General features: G+C 45.0%; 2 protein-coding genes across 2 annotated transcripts in view; one reads left to right on the forward strand and one right to left on the reverse strand.

Moving 5' to 3' along the window:
- Positions 1-23,793, forward strand: part of IA-2 (tyrosine phosphatase IA-2) — a 687,617-nt gene that overhangs the window by 90,381 nt on the left and 573,443 nt on the right. The gene's annotated exons all lie outside the window — the stretch shown is intronic.
- LOC126540725 (tissue alpha-L-fucosidase-like) lies at positions 12,066-20,125 on the reverse strand. Its single transcript, XM_072286542.1, has 2 exons — positions 19,286-20,125; positions 12,066-13,337 (listed from the first exon to the last, which is right to left on the reverse strand). Exons 1-2 carry the CDS (start codon positions 19,912-19,914, stop codon positions 12,575-12,577), a joined length of 1,392 nt encoding a protein of 463 aa, XP_072142643.1. The 5' UTR covers positions 19,915-20,125; the 3' UTR covers positions 12,066-12,574.

Below are 23,793 nucleotides of genomic sequence, written 5' to 3' on the forward strand. Positions count from 1 at the left end.
TCACTCACTCACTCACTCACTCACTCACTACGTAAAGCAAAATATCGAAGACAAGTTAAAGCTGCGGCACTTATGAACGCGGGCACCGAAGTAAAATACTTTCCTGGCGTGCCAACGTTCCTGAAGGAGAAACTCGAGTAACCAAACATTACGTGCGAGACTGACCGGGATTCTGACATTTATACCACCAGGAATGTCTAAAGCGATGAAATAAATGACTGAAATGGCGCACAATTGCTTAATTTACTCGAAGGAATGCTAAACGGGACAGCGAGCACCACATAACGAAGTGATAAGACGTTATACCACCATTTCGGACGAGAATTCAATCGATGCTTCCGCACGACGGCACAAGTCTTCTCGAAGCTCCAGAAGAAACTCGTTAAAACAGACGTTTGGGCGAGTTGGCAAGACATATTGGAAACAGAACAGCGCGGTTTTCACGGGGACAAGCAGGGAGAAACGACATTCGTCCGTGTCAGCGCTCGTCCGTGTCGTTTCTCCCTGCTTGTCGCCGTGAAAACCGCGCTGTTCTGTTTCAAATCCAGAAGAAAGTCATCCCTTATTGACACAGTGCTTCTTACTGTACTGCGTTCTTTCGCTTCTTAATGCGAGCTCTGTATCAAAGCCCACGTAAAGGTAAAAAAAAAAAATTAAGTTATGGGGTTTTACGTGCCAAAACCACTTTCTGATTATGAGGCACGCCGTAGTGGGGGACTCCGGAAATTTCGACCACCTGGGGTTCTTTAACGTGCACCTAAATCTAAGTACACGGGTGTTTTCGCATTTCGCCCCTTCGAAATGCGGCCGCCGTGGCCGGGATTCGATCCCGCGACCTCGTGCTCAGCAGCCTAACACCATAGCCACTGAGCAACCACGGCGGGTCAACACGTAAAGGTCGACAGTCTAGGATATATATATATATATATATATTATGTGAGTGTGTGTTATGGAGGTGCGAACACCCCCTTTTTTGTAGGTCACTTGCACTTTCTGCTGTTAATACAAGACCTTTGTCCTAAATAATGTCGATATTAGGCTAAATTAATATCTGCGGCCTATAGTTTACAACGGTTGGAGTGTAATCCGCAGGTCTCAACAATGTTTATTGACTATGGTGCCAGGTTTCGCATAACAGCATACACAGTAATATCTCGATTTAGGGGAGTCGATGAAACGCGAGAATAATTTCAAGAAATAAAGAACTTCGCGAGATCGAAAACCCTTAAAACATTTCCAAGTGAACAACTTTACATTTATTCAGGATCAAAACTATACGCAATTATTTCTTGCGTACGCACCTATTCTAGGTAGCGAAACCGTTGAATGCATCTCGATTTCCTTCACGGAAGCGGCAAACATTCTTAACATGTTGTCATCCGTCACCTGAAGTGAAACTTCATATTTACCCATACAAACACTCAGAACTTTGTTAAATCGGACAAGACGTTGAGCTAACTTCGTTGTTTCGAGGTTTTCAATGCGTTAGTGTCAATGAATATATGTCGAGGAACCGAGGGCACTGCGTCGAACCGAAGATTTTTGCAAAATCGAAGAATCTTAAATCGAGCTTTTCCGTATGACGTAAAGCCAAGAGTTGATGTTGCTATCAAGACTGCGAGTGTATATCTAGACTTTGAGCTAGTCTGTGAGTGTATACTGCTCCTACATATTCCAATAGCAGCGGTTGTTCCTTGAAAACTCACAAAAAGTACCGAAAACATCCAAGTCACGTGGCTTTTGCCTATTCACGAAGGGCGCCGTCTATACCCCTAAAAATATGCATATGTGCACTTTTTCCATAGCTGCCATGTTTAGACTCGATCTATAGCAACGTGAAAGTCCGAGGAGTTTATTTGTTTGCAAATGTAGCTTTATTTGCTGTAAGCCACGTTTCCGCTTTTTTTTTTTTCTGCTCGCGTATACACCTTGGTAATGAAGATTTCGCAACCATCTTGAATTGAAACGGCAAGATCTCAATCAGAATACATAGCGCCCTCCCTATTTTTGTTCTTTATCCACGGAGACAGCGGTTTCACTTCTGAAAAAGAAAACAATGTCAGTGGTCGCTTATCGAACGCGGATTATTAATGGCACAGCCACCGTCCTGCCTCCATGCAGGAACATTAATCTCCGGACCGGGCAAAAAGCCGATTAACAAAGCATGTCGCTAGCTTAATGAATGACGCTGGGACAGCAAGTTTATTTCGGAAACTGAGCGTTACTTTTCGATGACACAGTAATGGGAGACACGGAGAAAAGACGACGGGAACTATGTCTGGTCCCGTCGCCTAGCTAATTAGAAATGAGCAGGGGGAGGGGAGAGAGACAGACAACGTAAGATGGGTAAAACCTTGCCACGGGAACTGACGCCAACGAAAAAAGTGGACTGGCAATAATGTGCGCGCCGTCGGAGATGCAGCGAGTGCGCGGGCCTCCTGAAAATATCGGAGGCAGTTATCCGCTTTCAAGAGAACTACGTGCGAACTTGTCCACTCGGTTGTGTTGCATTGAAAGTGCAGCCACGGGATTTCAAACGCAACATCGCTGTAGGCGGGAACGCGCCTTTTGCTTAGTGCGACCAACGCTTACAAGCAGGCGGGCTCAGCTGTGGCAATCTATTGGCTTTGTTTCGTAGAATAACCGCCCTCCGAAACCGTAACACCAGTTCTCTGTAGAACGATGAGATGGGTGCATGGGAACACGGGTGTTGAAAACGTATTCTAATGTAATGCAATAAGTTTAACATTTTCTACGTTCTGTTAAGTATTTAATTTAGAACGAACGATTTCGACATTGGAGCGGATACTAGAAGAAACTGTATTAAATTAACAAAAAAGAAAAAAAGTAAAGAAGAAGAGAGATGCAGCTTGGTGGAACTGCAGATATTTTTATCAATGGCACTAAAAGCGGCGCTTCTGACTGTGCATGCACGAGTGACTTTGAGTGGCCAAGAGAATACATCAGTGAGGGTCACAAATGGGTTTAATGCACACTGGAAACTGGCACCATTTACGTTTGAAAAGACTATCGGCTAGTAAACGTTAGGGTTATCTACAAGATGACATTTACTCTTTGGGCTTTGTAATGTTATTTCGTTTACTTTCATTTTGAGCGCATTTCGTCATTACGAGCAGAAAAATTTCCCCCCAACAACTCCTCTGGGAGTTGTCTAAGTATGCGTAAGCATTGTGCGACTGGCTCATCTACAAGCAGACCGGTGCCATTATGAGTGTTAATAAAGTTAATACGACCAGGATAAACGACAGCACTGCGGTGACACGAACTGCTGCGGACGGCGGCGCAAGGTGAATCGACGACACGAGCAAACTACTGCAGGTGGCGGTCCCAGGCATACACTGATGATGGTCCCAAACCGTTATCGCTCTTTAGCGCCTCATCCATCCGCGTCGAACCACTACGAACCGTGACCATCCGTACTCCGGCGGCGGCTGCGTATGGCGTGGCCGCGCGGGCCCTATCTTGAAAGCGATCTGCGATGGGGGCAGAGCGTGCGGCGACTGCTGATAACTTCGTGGGCGCTGTGTTACCGCCGCTTAGTTCGTGTTGAAGCGAGAGGCAGCACGAAGCTGATTTCGGTCGCTGTTGCGAGCCCCGACTTGAAATCGTTCGTCTTACGGGACGGACGGATGGATGGACGGATGGTTTTTCTCGTTGGGTAAGCAAGGAAATGCTTATGCATTTAGGAAAGACAGCTGTGTGTGTGAGCGCGAGGAGGGAGGGGGGTGCAGATTCTAGAACAAACTGCGTAATCAGAATACTTGCAACAGCCGAACGTTGCGAGGTATGAGCCACGGAAAACCGGGATCCTGAGGTTCGGTTCCCGCCATGACCACTCAAACAAGGTTGTTATTTATCGTGCAAAGTTTCAGCGTTAAGTACAAAGGACAAAGAGCTTGAAGTTCACATAGGAAGCATAAAAATGGATGACTCAAAAAAGAAAAAAAAAATACATCTGCAGACTTTAGCAATTTCTGCAGCTCCGCACTCATTTACCGCCGCCACAGCAGCAGATTCCCACAGCTGACAGCGACATCTGAGCAGAAATTCTTCCAAATGCACACGACGTCGTCATCGTGCAGAGCAGGAGGTACTGCCAGCTCCGGCCTCCAAAACCCATGCGCAGGCGATCGCCGATCTCAGAGTCTTGATGGCGCAGACACTTCAGCAGAAAGCTTTAAGCAGAAAGGTAATGCGACTCCTTAGGCGGTTATCGCGTACAGATCCAAACTACACATTGCCGTCTTACCGCGAGTTGAACGTCCAGCGACGTATAGCGAAATGGTACTCCTCGTATTTGCGTCGCTGGAAGAGGCACCCTAAGCTCGAGAAACCTATTTTAAATCTCCCTGTTAGCTATCGAACGAGTATTTGGGAAAAATCTGTTGCAAACAGTCGATAATTTGCGCTCCCCTTGTTCCCTTCCGTCCTTCCTTGTTTGCGCCATAGCGATCATATTTAATCTCATCCGCCCACCTAACCTTCTGCCGCCCCCTGCTACGCTTCCCGTCCCTTGGAATCCAGTCCGTAACTCTTAATGACCATCGGTTATCTTCCCTCCTCATTACATGTCCTGCCCATGCCCATTTTCTTTATTTCAACTAAGATATCATTACCTCGCGTTTGTTCCCTCATCCAATCTGCTCTTTTCTTATCCCTTAACGTTACACCTATCATTCTTCTTTCCATAGCTCGTTGCGTCGTCCACAACTTAAGTAGAACCCTTTTCGTAAGCCTCCAGGTTTCTGCCCCGTACGTGAGTACTGGTAAGACACAGCAGTTATACACTTTTCTCTTGAGGGATAATGGCAGCCTGCTGTTCATGATCTGAGAATGCCTGCCAAGCGCACCCAAGCCCATTCTTATTCTTCTGATTATTTCAGTCTCATGATCCAGATCCGCGGTCACTACCTGCCCTAAGTAGATGTATTCCCTTACCACTTCCAGTGCCTCGCTACCTATCGTAAACTGCTGTTCTCTTCCGAGACTGTTAAACATTACTTTAGTTTACGGCAGATTAAGTTTTAGACCCACTCTTCTGCTTTGCCTCTCCAGGTCAGTGAGCATGCATTGCAATTGGTCCCCTGAGTTACTAAGCAAGGCATTATCATCAGCGAATCACAAGTTACTAAGGTATTCTCCATTAACTCTTATCCCTAATTCTTCCCAATCCAGGTCTCTGAATACCTCCTGTAAACACGCTGTGAATAGCATTGGAGAGATTGCATCTCTCTGCGTGACGCCTTTCTTTATTGGGATTTTGTTGCTTTCTTTATGGAGGACTACAGTGGCTGTGGAGCCGCTATAGATATCTTTCAGTATTTTTACATACGGCTTGTCTACACCCTGATTCCGTAATGCCTCCATTGCTGCTGAGGTTTCGACAGAATCAAACGCTTTCTCGTAATCAATGAAATCTATATATAAGGGTTGGTTATATTCCGCACATTTCTCTATCACCTGATTGATAGCGTGAATATGGTCTATTATTGAGTAGCCTTTACAGAATCCTGCCTGGTCCTTTGCTTGGCAGAAGTCTAACGTGTTCCTGATTCTATTTGCGATTACCTTAGTAACTATTTTGTAGGCAACGGACAGTAAGCTGATCGGTCTATAATTTTTCAAGACCTTGGCGTCCCCTTTCTTATGGATTAGGCTTATGTTAGCGTGCTTCCAAGATTCCGGTACGCTCGAGGTCATGAGGCATTGCGTATACAGGGTGGCCAGTTTTTCTAGAACAATCTGCCCACCATCCTTCAAGAAATCTGCTGTTACCTGATCCTCCCCAGCTGCCTTCCCCCTTTGCCTAGCTCCCAAGGCTTTCTTTACTTCTTCCGGCTTTACTTGTGGGATTTCAAATTCCTCTAGACTTGGCTATTCTCTCTTCCATTATCATTGTGGGTGCCACTGGTACTGTATAAATCTCTATAGAACTCCTCAGCCACTTGAACTATCTCATGCATATTAGTAATGATATTGCCGGATTTGTCTCTTAACGCATACATCTGATTCTTGCCAATTCCTAGTTTCTTCTTCACTGCTCTTAGGCTTCCTCCGTTCCTGAGAGCATGTTCAATTCTACCGATATTATACTTCCTTATGTCAGCTGTCTTACGCTTGTTGATTAACTTGGAAAGTTGTGTCAGTTCTATTTTAGCTGTAGGGTTAGAGGCTTTCATACATTGGCGTTTCATTATCAGATCTTTGGTCTCCTGCGATAGCTTACTGGTATCCTGTCTAACGGAGTTACCACCGACTTCTATTGCACACTCCTTAATGATGCCCGCAAGATTGTCGTTCATTGCTTCAACACAAAGGTCCTCTTCCTGAGTTAAAGCTGAATACCTGTTCTGGAGCTTGATCCAGAATTCCTCTATTTTCCCTCGTACTGCTAACTCATTCATCTGCTTCTTATGTAGCAGTTTCTTCCGTTCCCTCCTCAGGTCTAGGCAAATTCGAGTTCTTACCATGCTATGGTCCCTGCAGCGCACCTTGCCGAGCACGTCCGCATCTTGTATGATGCCAGGGTTAGCACAGAGTATAAAGTCTATTTCATTTCTAGTCTCGCCATTCGGGCTCCTCCACGTCTACTTTCGGCTATCCCGCTTGCGGAAGAAGGTATTCATCATCCGCATATTATTCTGTTCTGCAAATTCTACTAATAACTCTCCCCTGCTATTCCTAGAACCTATGCCATATTCTCCCACTGACTTGTCTCCAGCCTGCTTCTTACCTACCTTGGCATCGAAGTCGCCCATCAGTATAGTGTATTTTGTTTTGACTTTACCCATCGCCGATTCCACGTCTTCATAGAAGCTTTCGACTTCCTGGTCATCATGACTGGGTGTAGGGGCGTAGACCTGTACGACCTTCAATTTGTACCTCTTATTAACTTTCACAACACCTGCCACCCTCTCGTTGATGCTATAGAATTCCTGTATGTAACCAGCTATATTCTTATTCATCAGGAATCCGACTCCTAGTTCTCGTCTCTCCGCTAGGCCCCGGTAGCACAGAACGTGCCCGCTTTTTAGCACTGTATATGCTTCTTTTGTCCTCCTAACTTCACTGAGCCCTATTATAGCCCATTTATTCCTCCGATACTTGGGGCCCTCCGCGGGGGTTTAGTGGCTATGGGTTCTGCTGCTGACCACGAAATCGGAGGCATGATTCCCAGTCACTAGCGGGGGCCGCTTCCAGATGGAAGCGGAATGAAAGCGCTCTCGTGCACACTGAATCCTCCATGCAATAGCCATCTGTACTGCTTTCTGACTTTTAGACGCGTCGCAATATCACTGCGTGACTCTTTAGAACAAGTGCGGTTGGAATGCGAATGTTCGAAATTTGCTTCTGCGAGGATGTTCTGGGGGGACGCATTGTTCGTGTGTTTAGTACGCGCACAGGGACAATAATAGGGCGTATTGGACAACGTGTATGACTGTTCATTGCACCAACTCACGGTCACCCGCCATCTGTCTCTCAATATCGCCATCTCTGCCCGTGTTTTTTACCCTTTGAGCAGTGTAATGCTAGAGACACGCTCTTCCCGCCCCCATGCCTCTTGTTCTTTCTCTTCATTTAACCTTGTAGTTATCAGATGCTCAACTCCCTCTCTCCCTTCCTCCCCCTCTCTCACTCCAAATTTTATTTACTCACTCTTACTGAATAAATAAATAAATAAATAAATAAATAAATAAATAAATAAATAAATAAATAAATAAATGTTACATTTGTATTTCTGGTCCTCCACAGCACATAGGCACAAGGCAATGAAACGCTGCTTTCAGGTGACTTCCTGACGGATATATGCTACCTTGCTGGTGTACTTCGATGAGCTCTTTAGCTGCGCTTTTCGTGTTTACAATGTGATCGCAGCAGCAAACCGACTAAAAATCTCAACCACGGAATGTATCGGGGAACGCGGCCGAACACCTTGCAGCCATATTTCTGAAACCGTCGCACGCCTATTTCAGCGTATCCTTGTGAAAGTCGAAGTGCGCTGGACCATAAACATTCCGCAAACATACATACATACATACATACATACATACATACATACATACATACATACATACATACATACATACATACATACATACATACATACATACATACATACATACATACATACATACATACATACATACATACATACATATCATTAAGGAGTGTTTTCTATCGAAACTGTGGGCGAGACTTCTGGGTTTCCATTTACAATCGGTACGCTCCCGCCGGTATCGATTTAAGCGCCAAACCCAAAGGAAGAAAAAGAAAGAGTTTAGAACGTGTTCGATAAAGTTTGACGTCAGCGCTCTCTTTCTGGCCCCAAACTTTCACCTTTTTCCTTAATAGTACATTGCGGGTGCTCTATAAAGAACACGTGAAGCGTAACTAACCTCTGGAGACAAACGATGCCATGACCTGAACACAGCAAATGTCGTTTCGTTTCGTTTCGTTCCGTTTCGTTTCGTATTCCGAGTATTCCTGTGGAGAGAAATTTGCCCACAAGAAGTTATCCCAGACTGACTTGATGGTGGGTTAAGGAATCATTGCCAGCGAAATTTACGGGAACCACTCCTATATAGTTGGACTGATTAAGAAGGAGCTGCTGCCCTCACAAATTTAATGGGCTGCTCTGTAGCACTGTAACGTCAGGATGAATGATTTACCTCTGCATGGCCCAGGCGAAATAAAATAAAAACAATGTACTTCAGGAATCTGTTCTGCCAATGGTCTGTCGTGTGCAGGTGGGACGACTCAAGTAATGTTAATGCCATGTGAGGGGGCGGGGGACGGGAGGAGCGGTGGCGGGCACTCCACCCTTTATACAGGGTGTTCAAAATTAAGCTTTATGGTTTTCTTAAAGTTAGGCACTGGGTGGCACGCGAAGACCACCTAGGCAAATAAGTTATATGGCCAAGGGGACATAAAGTGAGATGATAATTATTGCTATCAGCAGCCCAGTTAACTAATATTGAATAATTAACTTTTTGTTGACTGCAGTAAGCGGGTATGTTTGTATTGAAAAGTTAAACGCAGTCGTGTTTCTACACAGTGTGAGTTGGAAGAATTCTTCTAGCGTGTCCGTGCTCCGAGATATCCGACTCCAAATTTTAATTATCGTTCGCATGATTACGCATTTAAGAGAGTTAGGATCGGCTCAAAGCTCCTCCTTTATGTGACGCGGCCTTTGCGCGCGGCGTTTAGTCTAACAACGGGGCGGAGGCATTTGCAGATAACTGTCCCTGCTCCCCTATCGGCTGGAGAAAAAAAAATCGAACAACCCGGAACCGCTGTCGTAACACGCGACCGCGCCGCCTGTAACGATGGCGGCAGCTGCCATGCCGAGATAATGGCGCGACCTGAGAAGCCGGAGGGCAGTGCGCGTGCGTGATGGCGACTAGACGAGCGGGCATGGTCCTTGCCTGGGCTACGCAAATAAACTGACTGCTGATTTCCAAGTATTGTAAGTTTTATTGAAATCAAGGGCAACAACTACACGGCACACGGCGCTGTCATATCTTGATTTCGCCAGCCGATAGGGGAAGGGGAACAGTTATCACCTTTGCCTATGCCTCCGCCCTGTTGCCAGACTAAACGCAGCACGCAACAGCCGCGTCACATACGGGAGGCGCTTTTCGCCAATCCGCACTCTCTTGTATGCGTATAATCATGCGAACGACAATTAAAATTCGTAGTCGGATATCTCCGAGCACAGATATGATAGAATTCTTTCAACTGATACTGCGTAGAAACACGACTGCCTCTAACTTTTGAATACAAACGTACACACTTACTGCAGTCAATAAAAAGTTAATTATTAAATTTTAGTTAATTGGGCTGCTGACAGCGATAATTATCATCTCACTTTGTGTCCCCCTAGCCACATAACTTATTTGCATAGGTGGTCTTCGCCTGCCTCCCAGTGCCTAATCTAAAGAAAACCATAAAGCTTAATTTTGAGCGCCCTGTGACGTGCTCATGGTGACGTGCTCAAAATTGTGACGTGCCCATGGTGTAACGTGTAAAGAGGTTGCTCCAATATTAATCGCGTGCAGTGTCGACACAAGCATGACGCCCACTGATCTGCGGAAAGGGCAGAGTCCCCTACAAGCCGCGTGCCTCTCTTCAAAAATAAAACATTAAACATTAAACATTAAATAGTAAGCTCGCACGTCTCAGCCCCCGCCCTTGACTTTATATATTTACGCCTCACGTAATAAGAAATAAAAAAAAGAACTGCCTATTTCGCTGATGAAACGAGGGCCGAAACATTTTGCGCGATCCGATTAGTGAGCTTTCTCGCGGCACGTTGTTAACGTTGCATAATGAAAAATATAGATCTCTGTAGTAGCGCTTGTCAAAAGTGCATCGACTTCTCGCCAACTTAGTACTACTTCCATTCGAACCCACGTGGCATTTTTCTTGTTTGAAAAAGAAAAAAAACTTTCAAAAGGGATAGAGCGCTGTGAAATTTATCTAGTTACATTTGGCATTAAGAATAGTCGAAATCGAATACTTGGCGAATGAATGTCCAAGCCGCCGCGAAAACCAAATTCGACTATGAGCTCCTCTGGGCCGTCATCGTGCGTCACCTTGCCCATTTCGGAAAATATGAGAAACCGTTGGAGCCCATGCACTAGGAAGGTTGGGTCAAGCAATAATCGTTGCATAGTATTTGTGTTATTCGCATTATTAACGAAAAAGAGATCACATGTTACCTTTTGCCAGAGATCTGCCATTCTGTGACCTACACCTGCGCCATTTAGTTCTGCCCACTGATCAGTGAGCAAAACTAGGGTTTTGCCATAAAACTACGGTTTTCGCTAAGAAACTACGGTTTTCGCTAAAGCACAGATCAGTGACTTTGTAAACGCCGTATCTCAACGTTCAGCCGTCATTAAACAAGATAGAGAGAATAAAAAATAACAGCAGCTAGATCAACCAGACGTACGTCTGGTTTGCTAGCCTACACTGAGGAAAGAGGGTGAAAGGACGAAAAGAGGGAAAGAAAGGGGAGAGAACACCGACGGTACCGCTTCATCCGGAGGGGCACATTGACTACTACAGCTTGTCACTGAGGTCTGTAGAGGTAGGTTTCTGGGCTTGAGGTATTGATCATCGTTACCGGGCCGCACCGCATGGGGAACATAAGCAAGATCTCCGTGCACATATAAAAGAAGATCTCTTAACAAATACATTACCTGGCAAGTTATACCTTGCAGTAACAGATGTTCAAACCGACAGAGAAAATACGTAAGGTGTCTTGTCTCTATTATTCTTTTGCGCTGGTTGAAACACTTGGAAGGTTCGTCTGGAACATATTGCAACATATCGGTTTGGGCAGACACGTTCTTCACTATTTTTGAATACCATGCTGCTCATTTGGGGTGATTAACTGTGGTCGAACAACCCCACAGTGACTCGGCTACTGATGATAACTTCAACCCTCCCTCTTTTTGTGAAATTCTTCTTAGGATACTGGGCCCGTATTCACAAAACCCTCCTACAATTGAATTGTTCGTAAGAGAAAACTTCCGCCAATCCTGGTGCTGAACACATTGTTACGTGTGAAAAGGTTCGTAATAATATTACTAGCGAAGGCAGCCGATCAATGGCAACGATCACTTACGAACAAAAGCTTTGTGAATTTTGCCGTACTTTTAATTTTTTGCGTTTGTTTTGTTTTGTGTTTAATAATCATCGCCAGAATGATAATGTCAAATATTTTATTCGTACTGGTGTGGGTGTTCCTGTCAGTATTCTTAAGGTTATTTTTCCGATATCTACCGAGTTGGCCCTGGAGCTATCTTCCGCCACGGTATGCATGTTGTAAACAATCACTAAGTCATAATTTTTGTTGCGCAAACATTCAGAAAAGGACAACTAGTGAAAGGAAAGAGCAGACAGAAAGACAGAAAGCACCTGTCGGTCTGTCTGTTCCTTCTTCTCACCAGTTTTTTTCCTTGCTGAATTCTTGCGCTACAAAAATTATGATCGACCTACAATAAACGCCAACTGCCTCAAGAAGAATTGACCTTGCAGCACAATTACAAAGTTTTTTAATGTTCCAGCCATTTTCTCAAGTCTACCCTTGTTCTATTAGTATAGTTAATATAAAAAGACGGAAAGCTCTGCTAACTGCAAATTTTCTTTTTCTATTGTCATCAAAGTGCTTGAAGCAACGTGTATAAAGGATGACCCTAATAAATTAATGGGTATTTGCCTATTACTTTCTTGATGAGACAAAATTAAGACACATTCTGTACAGCTTTTAATACTGTATTAGGCATAAGAACACGCTATAAAAACAGCGGTTTTCATTGACGTCTGCTTATTCAAAATTAACCGCTTTCTATCATTCTTTTTCTACCACAGTTCGCAGGCCGGAGCTTCGTAAAGCGTGAGTTGAGGTTAATAAGATGATCTTTAGGGCTCACTGTACCTGCAGTAAACGTAATAATCAGTTCGCAATGATCATTGTCATTATGTAAGCATAGGAAGGTACTCGACTTAATCGCCGAAACAGTTTTACCCGTCGACACTGTCTCCCCTACAACGCGCCTTGGATCTTGAGCACCCAGGCCCAAGGCGTAGGCAAGACATCCGGCGTGAGAGGAGGGAACGTGATCACAGTCAGACCCACGTTTCTCCAGTTCTCGGGCGTGACCGCATTGTACGGAGTGAGATCGTAGCCGTCTAGGCCGAGCATGGAGACCGTGGCTCCCTTGCGCAGCGACAGAGATCCCAAGGCGAGCTTGTTGTTCTTGGGCCACTTGAGCACGATCGCGTAGACGGTGTCGTTCTTGGACGTGTACCACACCCCTGGAGCGACGGTGTCGTTCTGGCTTCTCCAAGGCCGAGACCCGTAGATGGCCTCGCCGTTCACGTCGAGCCACGTTCCCATCTGCGTGAGGCGCTCTTCGAAAGCCGGATGGATGACGCCGTCACTGGTAGGTCCCACGTTGAGGAGAAAGTTGCCGTTGCAGCTCACCGTGGAGGCCAGTTCGGCGAGGAGTTCCTCGATGGTGTGGTAGTCGGCCAGGCGGGCGTTCCTCCGGTAACCCCACGAGTCCTTGTCCACGGTCATGGCATTCTCCCACTTGTGTTCGACGAGCGTTCCCGGGTCGTAGTGGTCCTTGCAGTTGTAGAAGTCGCCGTGCTTGCACGGCGTTCCTTTGCCCCACCGGTCGTTGACCAGCACCGTGTCCCTGACGGGACTGTCGTTGTACAGCCAGGCGAGGAACTGGGTGCTATTCCAGTAGGTGTCCGGAGCCTCCCAGTCACCGTCAGACCAGATGATCTCGGGGCGGTATCTGCGAAGTCCGTGAAAGCACGACTAAAGATCCGGTGAACGGTAGAGCATCAATGACTTGTTTCTTGTCAAAGACCGCTCGAACCAATGAATATGGAGACTCATGCATGTTGAGTCTGACGTTTTCATGAAGCCCTTTGCCGCTTGAGGACTTAAATCGTTGCAATGATTTATAATGCTTTATTTCTCCCGTTTGTGTGCCCCTGCTCAGCGTTATACAAGACTAGTTTCCCACTTATCAGTTGATGCACAACGGCAGCCTTCACTAACAGAGAAGTAAATTAAAGAATTCACAGGAGTTGGGACTGGGTCAAAATGCTGGGAACATGTGAAACATGCGCGTAAATGTCGCAGGTATGAAAAAGAATAAAATAAGAGCAGGGAGGTTAAATGCTAGTGAAGCAAGATAGTGATGAAAGGGGTTGACGAGCAAGGACAGAGAGCACGGATTGCTTGCAGCTTTGTGTTCATGAAGCAACCTAAAATCGGAAAATGCTAAATAGCGATCTTTTAAGTGCGCACTGCAACTAACCTAGTGCACGCTTCAGATGGTTAATATTTATTTATTTATTTATTTATTTATTTATTTATTTATTTATTTATTTATTTATTTATTTATTTATCAATTTATTTATACATACTGCAGCGCAATTTGTGCTATAGCAGGAGTCGGTTGAGAAAAGGTACAGAAAATGCATTGGAGTATACAGCGGTAAGGACAAGTGAACACTTTTACAAAAGAGCATTGATGAAAGAAAAAATACACAAGTTATACAGATGCTACCGGGCATGGGTGAGCACGATTATGCATCTAGGATGGCGGCTGCAAAAATTCGGGATGAGCATGAGCGAATGGACCCAGGTAATGAATTCTAGTCTTCGATTGAGCGGGGAAAAAAGCTGAATTTGAACGTGTTAGTGCGTGCGTAGTAGGGTATCAAGTTTAGGTCATGATGTCTTCTCGTTGATGATCCTGGCGCGAAGTTAATATATGCGAAGATATGTCGGCTTCGCATGCACAATGCAGTTGTCCGGTCACAGTTAGGCTATGGATGTTTTGTGTACGGCTCAGCTCGAAAGTCGGCATTAGAGGTTCTTGATCCGGTGCATCATCTTGGACTACGTCTGTGTTCCGGCGCGTTTCGTACGTCCCCCATACAAAGCTTGTATGCAGAAACCAACCAGCTGTCTTTGGAACAAAGACGACTTTTTCTTGGAAACATGTACATAATGAGAGTACTGTCCTGTTCAACGCATCCTTGTAGACTACTGTTTACATGGCCGCGCTTTGAAATACATTTTAGCAACAAACCGGCAATCATTCCTTCCTTTTTTATCAGGTACCAAAAGCTGAATGCGGACCTATGTTACGACGAAAGAAATAAATTCTTGCAAGATGAACCTTCTTTTGCTCCTTGGGAGATGAAACATGCGCAATTCGACTTTAGGTTAACAAAAAACAGAAAACAACCTTCACCAAGAGAGGTGTACTAAGTGAATATTTAGAAATAGAATCAGAATATAATTTTTGCACAAAATATTTTACAGATGGATCAAAAAGCAATGACAATGTAGGCGCTGCAGTGACATCAAATTAATTTGAAAAACAAATGAGACTTCCAAGTCAGGCTACTGTCTTTACTGCAGAACTTCATGCCATTTCGTTAGCTCTTGAAGACATCCTGAAAAGAGGAAATAATCAATCTGTTATATTTAGCGACTCCTTGAGCTCTCTTCAAGCTCTCGCATCTAGGTTACCATGTAGAAATAATCTGCTGAAGAAAATACAAAATCAATACACAAAATGCCACAAGAGAGCTTTAAATGTCCCTTTCTGCTGGATTCCTAGTCATGTAGGAATTCCTGGGAATGAAAGAGCAGATTTTATGGCACCCCGTACCAAAGATTTGGAGCTACATGATGTTGGCCTACCTTGGCAAGATTATAAAGCCACTTTAAGAATAGCAGTTGAGAAACAATGGCAGAAAGTGTGGGATCAAGAAAAACTTAACAAGCTTCATTGCATTAAACCTGTTTTACGAGAATGGCGGAGTTGTCGCCACAGACAAAGATTTTATGAGGTTATATTATGTCGCTTGAGGATTGGTCACACAAGGCTGACACACAGTTACTTAATTAATAACAAACAACAACCAACATGCCAACACTGCGGTGAAATTTTAACCATGCTACACTTTTTAATAACATGTCCTGGCTTAGAAAAATGGAGGCAAATATATTTTAAGATCTTTTACGAGAAAAGAATCCCTATCTATCCCAAGTTTTTATTGAGTGATGAACCACTCGTGCCATATGAAGTTACTTTTAACTTTTTTAAAAGCCACAGGAATTCTACAAGATCTATAGCACATTTCAGGTTTTATATTTTTACTTGGCCATTTACACCATTTTACAGCATTTGAAGAAATAAGCTAATCCGAAAAACATGTGTTTGGCGCATTATAGTCTGCATGGCTGCTGCGCCATAAAAATCCCAAATCATCATCAAGTTAAGGTAATTATCATTTGAGAGCCTAACCAAAGAATTGACAATGCAATGCAAGAATTTGAATGATTCGACACGGCTACGAGAAGAGAGCGTGTTTAGGTTCAAGGAAGAAAGTGTTGAAGAGGGCGAAAAGTCGCGATCGTAACGATGACATATAAATCGCACAGCTTTTCTGTATTGCTTCTAGCTTATTAATCTCTAACTGCTTATGCGGGCTCCGAACTACAGATGCATAATCAAGAACAGGGCGGATTAGAGATTTATACATTAGTAACTTTGTGTATTTAGGAGATCGGGTAAGCGTTCGCCTCAAGTAACCTAATTTTTTAGTGCTTTACTGCATACGTAATCAATGTGTTTAGACCATGACATGTTATGCGTAAAAATGACACCAAGATACTTATACTCAGAAACCTTTTCTACAGCACGGCCATTGAACGAGTAACTAAACAGGGAGAGGCAAGATTTGTTGCAGAAAGACATCAGAACGGTTTTATTGAAGTTAATGTTCATTTGCCAAGGTTACACCAATCGCAAAACCTAGAAAACGACTCTTGAAGGCGATAATGATCATTAGAAGAGTTAATCACTTTATATATAACGCAGTCATCAGCATAAAGACGGATGTTAGAAGAGCAGTGAAGTGGCAAATTGTTTATATATAACAAAAAAAGAAGCGGCCCAAGGACGGAGCCTTGGGGCACACCTGATGTCACATCAACAGTAGCAGAGTCAGTCGAACTGTAAGAGACGAATTGGGAGCGAAATGGGAGAAAACTTAAAATCCAGTTAATTAAATGAGGATTATTCAGTACAGCATTAAGTTTAGCAATAAGTTTAGAATGTAAAACGGTGTCAAATGCCTTCGAGAAATCTATAAAAATGGCATCAACCTGGTTGCCTACATCAAGATTAAATGAAATGTCATGTATGAACTCAGCTAGCTGCGTTAACGTGCTAAAACCGCGCCTGAACCAATGTTGCATGTTAAACAGTAAATTATTTGATTCCAGAAAGAGCGTGATGTGCTTATGAATGACGTGTTCCAGCATTTTGCATGCCTGTGACGTCAGTGAAATTGGCCTGTAGTTTGACAAACACTGCTTATCTCCAGATTTATAAAGAGGGAGCACTCTGGCTAACTTCCACGAAGAAGGTACAGTAGCGGATGATAAGGACTTTTTGAATATGAGTGACAGATATTTCGATAACCACAACGAATAACGAACAAGGAATGCGTTGTGTATCCCGTCCGGACCGGTGCATTTCTTAACATCCAGGTTTAATGTAAGGTTGAGGATGCCTTCGCAGTTTATCTCAACGTCACTGATTGCTTCAGAATATCAAAGAGGACAAATCGAAGTTCATAAGCAGCTGCGGCAGGTGGAGCAGGATGACGGAGCTGGTTCGTAGACATCCGCTACACACCGACATACACAGGTCTCCTACTATTCTTCAAACGTTCAAATAAAACTTCTACCTGTAGGGTTCTTCATCTTTAGGGGGCAGCCCACTTAAACGAGGAATAGAAATTATAGTCGTGTGCTCAGTATGGGTGCCAAACGAAGTTCTCAAAATCATGTGCATTCGTAGGCGCAAAATCTTGCACACTCCTCTCTTGAGCGGTATAAGAACGATTCTCACTACATACTAGCTGAATACTAGTCTGTGGCCGATGTATGGAATATGCTATACTAAGCTTAGCATTAATCGCCATTGGTCCTAGCAAAACGCCACAACCGCTGTCAAGTTTTTCAGACAATGTTTATTTGATACAAATATAAGTGTGCAACGCTATCATTTCGGTCGCCGTTCATGTCAAAGCAGAGAGGCGGTGACTTACGCGAGAAGGGATTTGCATGCATGTGCTCTTACGTGAACGATTGTATCTCGTGAACGCCACTGAAATGACATTTGAATAATTGCGAGGAAGAATGCTTCTTCGAACGTGTGTTGATGCCAAAAGGATCGCGGACACTGCTAAAGGAGCCGTGCCTCCTTCCCGGATTTTCGCATTCCGCATAACCAGGGTGTCGACAGAGCCAGCGTAGCATGAAGGAGAAAGCGTCGGATATAGCTGATAGTTTGCGTACTGAGCTTGGGTTCAGTGAAGTGTTTGAAAAAAAAAAAAAAGACTCCCACCAAATGTAGCGAAGCGTTCGCGAAATAGATGTTCGCGCCTTTAATTGGCGGCGGTTACTGCTTTTGACATTAAGAGATACGCAAATAATATATTACACAGGTGTGAAAAAAGAATCTCATAAAATCATTCTAAAATTGAAAGTGCACTCATTGTCTAGCATTCACATTGTCTAGTTCCATAAAGTAAAAAAATTAAGAAACAAAGGAAAAGTGGACTTTGTGTTTCCGTGCTCTTTTATTAAGATGACTTGTGGTAAGTTCGTATATCCAGAGAATAAGCGGTAGGTAGTGCCGATAGAGACATAAAGGAAAAGGCCATGGCATGTCACTTGTGCTCTTTTCCTAACAAAACATAAATAAATAAATAATTAAATAAATAAATAAATAAGCACAGAAGAGTGGCCTTTACTTTCGTTTGGCGAGATGTTTACATCGTCTGAATGGAGAACATACAGCACTTGGGCAAATTTCTTTATCTGTCTGTTGCTACCCTGAGTGCTGGCGAAGGTGGCCTTTCTATTTATCCTTCAGAATTTGTGTTTGTTTTCGTTTTAGGTTTTTTCATCGACCAAACATGGCTTGCTCGTTGGCTCAAACTGTACTGACGTTTATAGTGTGTCTTGGCACTTATGCAAATTTGAAAGCAATTAAGGAGTGCACGCAGTGCGCCAATCTATAGAGAGTCTGCAGCGTCAGTACTGAAGCATTCGCTGCAACGCTGGAATTTTCGCTCATCAGCTATGATCATGCGTCAACCAATAACTAAATGTATTTGAACAGACATGATGTTTCTATTATTTTTTAACTAAATAGTTCGCCCCAAACCGTAGATCGGGGCATTTCTCCAAGACAGCGTTTGATCTGCCTTAAAATAGGTTGAGAGGTGTGATTTGTTCCATAACAATACATTTTAATGACCCTTCTTGTGAAAGCCCACATAAGTGCACGTAAAAATATAAAGAGTCTAACGTATCTATGAATAAAATACAAGTACGACCTTGATTAGCACGTGTATATATCAGGAAACTTGCCATAAACACACACGAGTGACACATACTGAAGTGCTCCTGCCAACAAAAATGTACGCTTTACCGTCACTATCATACGAGTTCCATAGCCGGCGTTGTCAGGTGCTGGCAAAAATATTCAGCTCCGACTGATGAAAAAAAAATGTATTTTAACGCTCGACAGGGATAAAGTGCCTCAGAAAGGCTGAAGCGCTTAGAGATTTAGAGGCGAAAAAAAGAAAAACTGGGAACGCCGAAAAATGTCCAACCCGTCAGCGTTCACGCACTTACGTGGTCACTATTTCAACCAGCTCGGGCATCGTCTTCCGGGCGACGAAGTGGTTCGTCTCGAAACCAGTTTCTTTGTCGGCCAAGTAGAGCGGGTTGAACCACTCGTAGAGCGAGTGGTAGAGCCCGAACCGGATGCCGCCCTTCTTCCTCACGGCTCGCGCGAGGTCGCCCACCAGGTCGCGTCGAGGCCCCACGTCTCCCGCGTTCCAGTTCCACGACACCGCCGAGGGCCACAGAGTGAAGCCCTCGTGGTGCTTGCTGGTCAGCACCACGTAGCGGGCGCCCGCCTTCTTGAAGATCTCCGCCCAGCGGTCCGGGTCGAAGAACTCGGCCTTGAATTGCGGCGCGAAGTCCTGGTAGGTGAAACCCGGCCGGTAGTTGCGCTCCATGAACTCGCGGTAGGCCGGAACCTTGGCTCCCTGCCAGTGCCACCAGAACCACTCGCTGCCGAAACTGGGCACGGAGAAGAGGCCCCAGTGCAGGAAGATGCCGATCTTGGCCTCGTCGTACCACGCGGGGGTCGGTCTCGTGTCCAGGGAGTTCCAGTCCGGCGCATAGCGCCCCGTCGACGGCGCTGCCAGGGCTAGGAAAAGGAGGCAGCCCGTGCTCAGAAGCGGGAGCGGACCCATGGTGCAGGAGCGCGGTAGCGCACTCGAATACGTGATATTTGATGAACGTGCGCTCTCTGATGAACCCAAGCGCACGACGCACCTCCGAAGCTAATGACGGTACCTTTGGGGGCCTTCGCGTGAAGGCGGGCGGGCCAGTATGGGAACGCTGAGTGCGTCACCACCAGCAGCCCAGCGGGAAACTTTAGCGTCCCGATAGACGCTGTACGTACGCGAGCTGCGTTATCGCAGACTCTACGCTTGTGTAAGCTGCGGCCGGGAGAGAGCACCCAGATAGGGCGGCGACAGCAGCGGAAGAGGTTTCAGCGATTATGATTTCGCTTTTTCTTTCATTTTGCTTTTCTCCTATTCACAATCACACACACACTCTCTCTCTCCCTCTGTTCGCAGATAACTGGCTCTTGGAGATAGGGCAAGTGTCTTTTTTTAATTATTATTTTTAAAGAATGCTTATGCGTGTACCATCTTGTTTTCATGCAGATTATGTGGCATTTTTACTTCAGTGTCAAGTGTCGGCGGAGCGTATTGCTTCTGTACGGGAAACTCACTTTGGCTTATCGCAGAAAGCGTTAAAGAAAATGTAGATACAGCACGTTCAGCTTACGAGTGGCTTTTCGCATTACGGTTTACAAGCAGGTGCACCTAAGTCTGGATCACTCACTCGTAATATGATTGCCATAATCACAGGTGTTGCTCATGAATCACAGGCTCGTAGTATTGTATTTACGAAGTGCACTAGAAATCTGCTGACCACAGAAAGTTACCTTCTGGCGAGGTCAGTATTATTTAATTGCGAGGCAAACATCCTTGTGGAGATGAAACGCTTGACGAAGACAGTTCCTGATTCGTGTATTACACTTATTCTGTTGGAAAACACAATAAACTTGCTTTTTAAGTCTTGCTTCCATTCTACGTAATGGTGAACTAGGAGAGTTGGTGTGAATTCGTGGTTAGGAATTCGTGAAGGGACAAAGACGACAGAAGAACACAGGGAGATCGCTTACTGTCAACGGAAAGGGTTTTATTAGAGACTGACAGTTTCTAAGGCATTCCTGTAAGTTGATATTAAGATCACTTCCTGCGCTTTTCTGAAAGCTTATAACGAAACGTTCTGAGTTGACAGTAAGCGTGCCCTGTGCTCTTATGTTGCCTTTTGCCAACGCTATCAACTGAAATGATTTGATTAGGTACTGTCAGTCTTTAATAAAACACTGTGAGTGTTAGTAAGCGCTCGTATTGTGTTCTCAAGCCGTCTTTATCTCTTCGAGCTTTCCTGACACTTTCCTTCTAACACGTCTTCCACCGCTGACAGGGTATGGGAAGGTGGTGTCAGGTGGGATATACATTTCAGCACACGAAACTAAAGCAGGGGTGAGGTCGTTCAGCTGCTGCACGTGTAGTGATGGATATTCCCTCCTCTGCACGGAAGCCTACAGAAGCCTTAGCTCCCCCGGGATCTCAACTCAAAGATCGAAATGAGGAAAGGCGGGAATGACACAATCGCTTTTCTAAGGTGTTCCACTCAACCTCACGGTATATAGACTCAAAGACTGCGCTTGTATTGCTGTCGCCGATAATATCAATGGTTACTGTTGAGAAAATTAATCATTTCTGTGCACACTTAGGACATACGAGAGTCCTGGGAGATGGTCAGCCGACTTTTAGGACGCTTCGCCTGACGGAACCCTCTGAAAGGGTGCGCGCGTCGAAGATATTATGCTTCACCTTACAAGCAGAGTCAATTGCGTCTAATTATACCGCCCATAAGTTATGGGTTTGTGATATTTTGCAGTGAGAATCAGCTAATTTTCCTTGGAATCCAACGTGAATAAACTCGCGAAATTATGGCTTACTGTTACAGCGAGGTTAGTGAAGCAGCGAAGTCCTTTGTTGTCTCCAGTGGCATCACGATAACGACCTTTAAATGCGCCCATTTTCTATACTGCGATGAAATGACGCATTAGGCGGCGCCAATGCGCCACTGATTCGTGGGGGCGTGCTCTATTTGAACAGTATGTATTTGTACGCCGTCTTCCTTATTAAGCGTGCATTTGTTCTGGTGTGCAGCAGAGTACGTGAACGCGTCCAACGTCCAGGGCTCCTGGATGCCCCAAGGGGCTCACTAAGCACGCCACTAACTTCGCTGAATCGTTTACTTCACTATTTTAATGATAGGATATCTCGCGCGGGCACTTCAGTGCTGCCACATGGACTGTAGCACACTGAGGCACGGAGGGGAAAAGCACGGAGAACAGATGCGACGTTAGCACGCAGGAGTTTCGAGAGGACGCAGTCGCGTAGTTGCGCTATGCTTTATACGCAACAAATCGTCAGCGTTTAGTTTAATGTCACCCTAAGGAACATTTTCCAACGTCTCGAATGGCAGGAGTCATTCATCACATCATTCCAGGTTGGGGGCATACCCAAACCCCGCACTGTTACACAGAATCTATCCAGAGATCCAATCGACCAATATTTGCGAGCTGTGCTCAGACGTAGCTAACTTAGAACACATGCTCTGGCGCTGCCCCGCGTTAGGCGACGACGTCACGTCGTCCAAATGGGAGGCTGCCCTAAGTAGCCCTGATCTTGAAGCACAGCTAGGGGCTGTCCATCGGGCCCGTGACGCAGCAGAGAGGCTCGGCCTTTCTGTACCGACGTGGGAGCGGCCCGCTACGGGCTGACGTGCCTTCCGAAGGAACTGAATAAAGTTTTACCATACCATGCCATTGCAAGGGGTACGATAGACGCGATTAACTGCTACGTTTAGGACTTCTCAGTACGTAGATCCGTGCTAGAAATTCTACAGACCTGCACCGCGAGGCATACGGCGTCTAGGTATTGAAGCTATGTTGAAATGTGTCCAGAATCTTGGTGTCAACAGATCTCATCAGTGCGGATACGATCCGCTTTAATATAATTTTGTTGCAAGTCAGGGTCGCGTGTCGTACGTTCGGTGTCTTTATGGAGAGAACTAAAACGCGCGTAATGTATCACTCTTTCATCGCTTTACTCGTGGATCGGATGTAATTGTCTAGTGGTTCAATTGATATCAGGCCATGCGACTGCTGGTTTTGTCGGAGCTGGTCTGCGTTGACGTAGAATTGCAGCTCGTGCACTGCGACCCACGCGAACCATCCCTGGCGGCCACGATCGTCAAACGCTTACGCTGTGCACGGTTCGTTTAATCTTGTCTTACTGCACCTACCCTTAGCTAAAACGCGTCGCATTTTCTTTGCGTAAGAAAATTTTGTCGAGGCTACTACGATGGGACGGTTGGCAATGAGGCCCTGCCAATTCCTTTTAGAAAATGGCCTCGCCTCTTGAAGTGTGGTTTGTGCAGGCTCCGTGGTGTCGTTTCTTCTTTACCGAAATCTCATTTATCTTTAGTCTACGTTTCAGATTTTCGATTTTCGATGACCAGTAGTGATGGAACGCCATCGCCAGCGAAAACTTTGTCGGTGTACTTGCCTATCGTGAGAGATGCGTGCAGTAAGATTATCGGAAATAAATACGCAGCTGGTCTTCGCAAGATACGCGCAACACCGACAGCTGCAAGATTTTAATACTGTGCACGATCACGGAAACCGACAGTGCTGCCGCATACTATGTAATTACCTTGTCAGTGTTGGTTGTACACGGTGGATCATTTTTATTGATATGAATTTGAAGGAATAGGTTAGCGTCTTCAATGACTCCGCGTCGTGTAAATTTATCCCCTCTGCGGACGAGGCATGCTAATTTAACAGGCCATCATGTTTATGAGATATTGTTCCAAGGTTGAACCAAAGTGTTGCTTGACGATAGAACAAAGATAAGAAAGTTCCGTCCTCCGGTTGCTTCAATATTAGACGCTTGAACAATATGCGTCATTGACCC

Source organism: Dermacentor andersoni, chromosome 2, assembly GCF_023375885.2.
Source record: "Dermacentor andersoni chromosome 2, qqDerAnde1_hic_scaffold, whole genome shotgun sequence".
NCBI classification, from domain to species: domain Eukaryota; kingdom Metazoa; phylum Arthropoda; class Arachnida; order Ixodida; family Ixodidae; genus Dermacentor; species Dermacentor andersoni.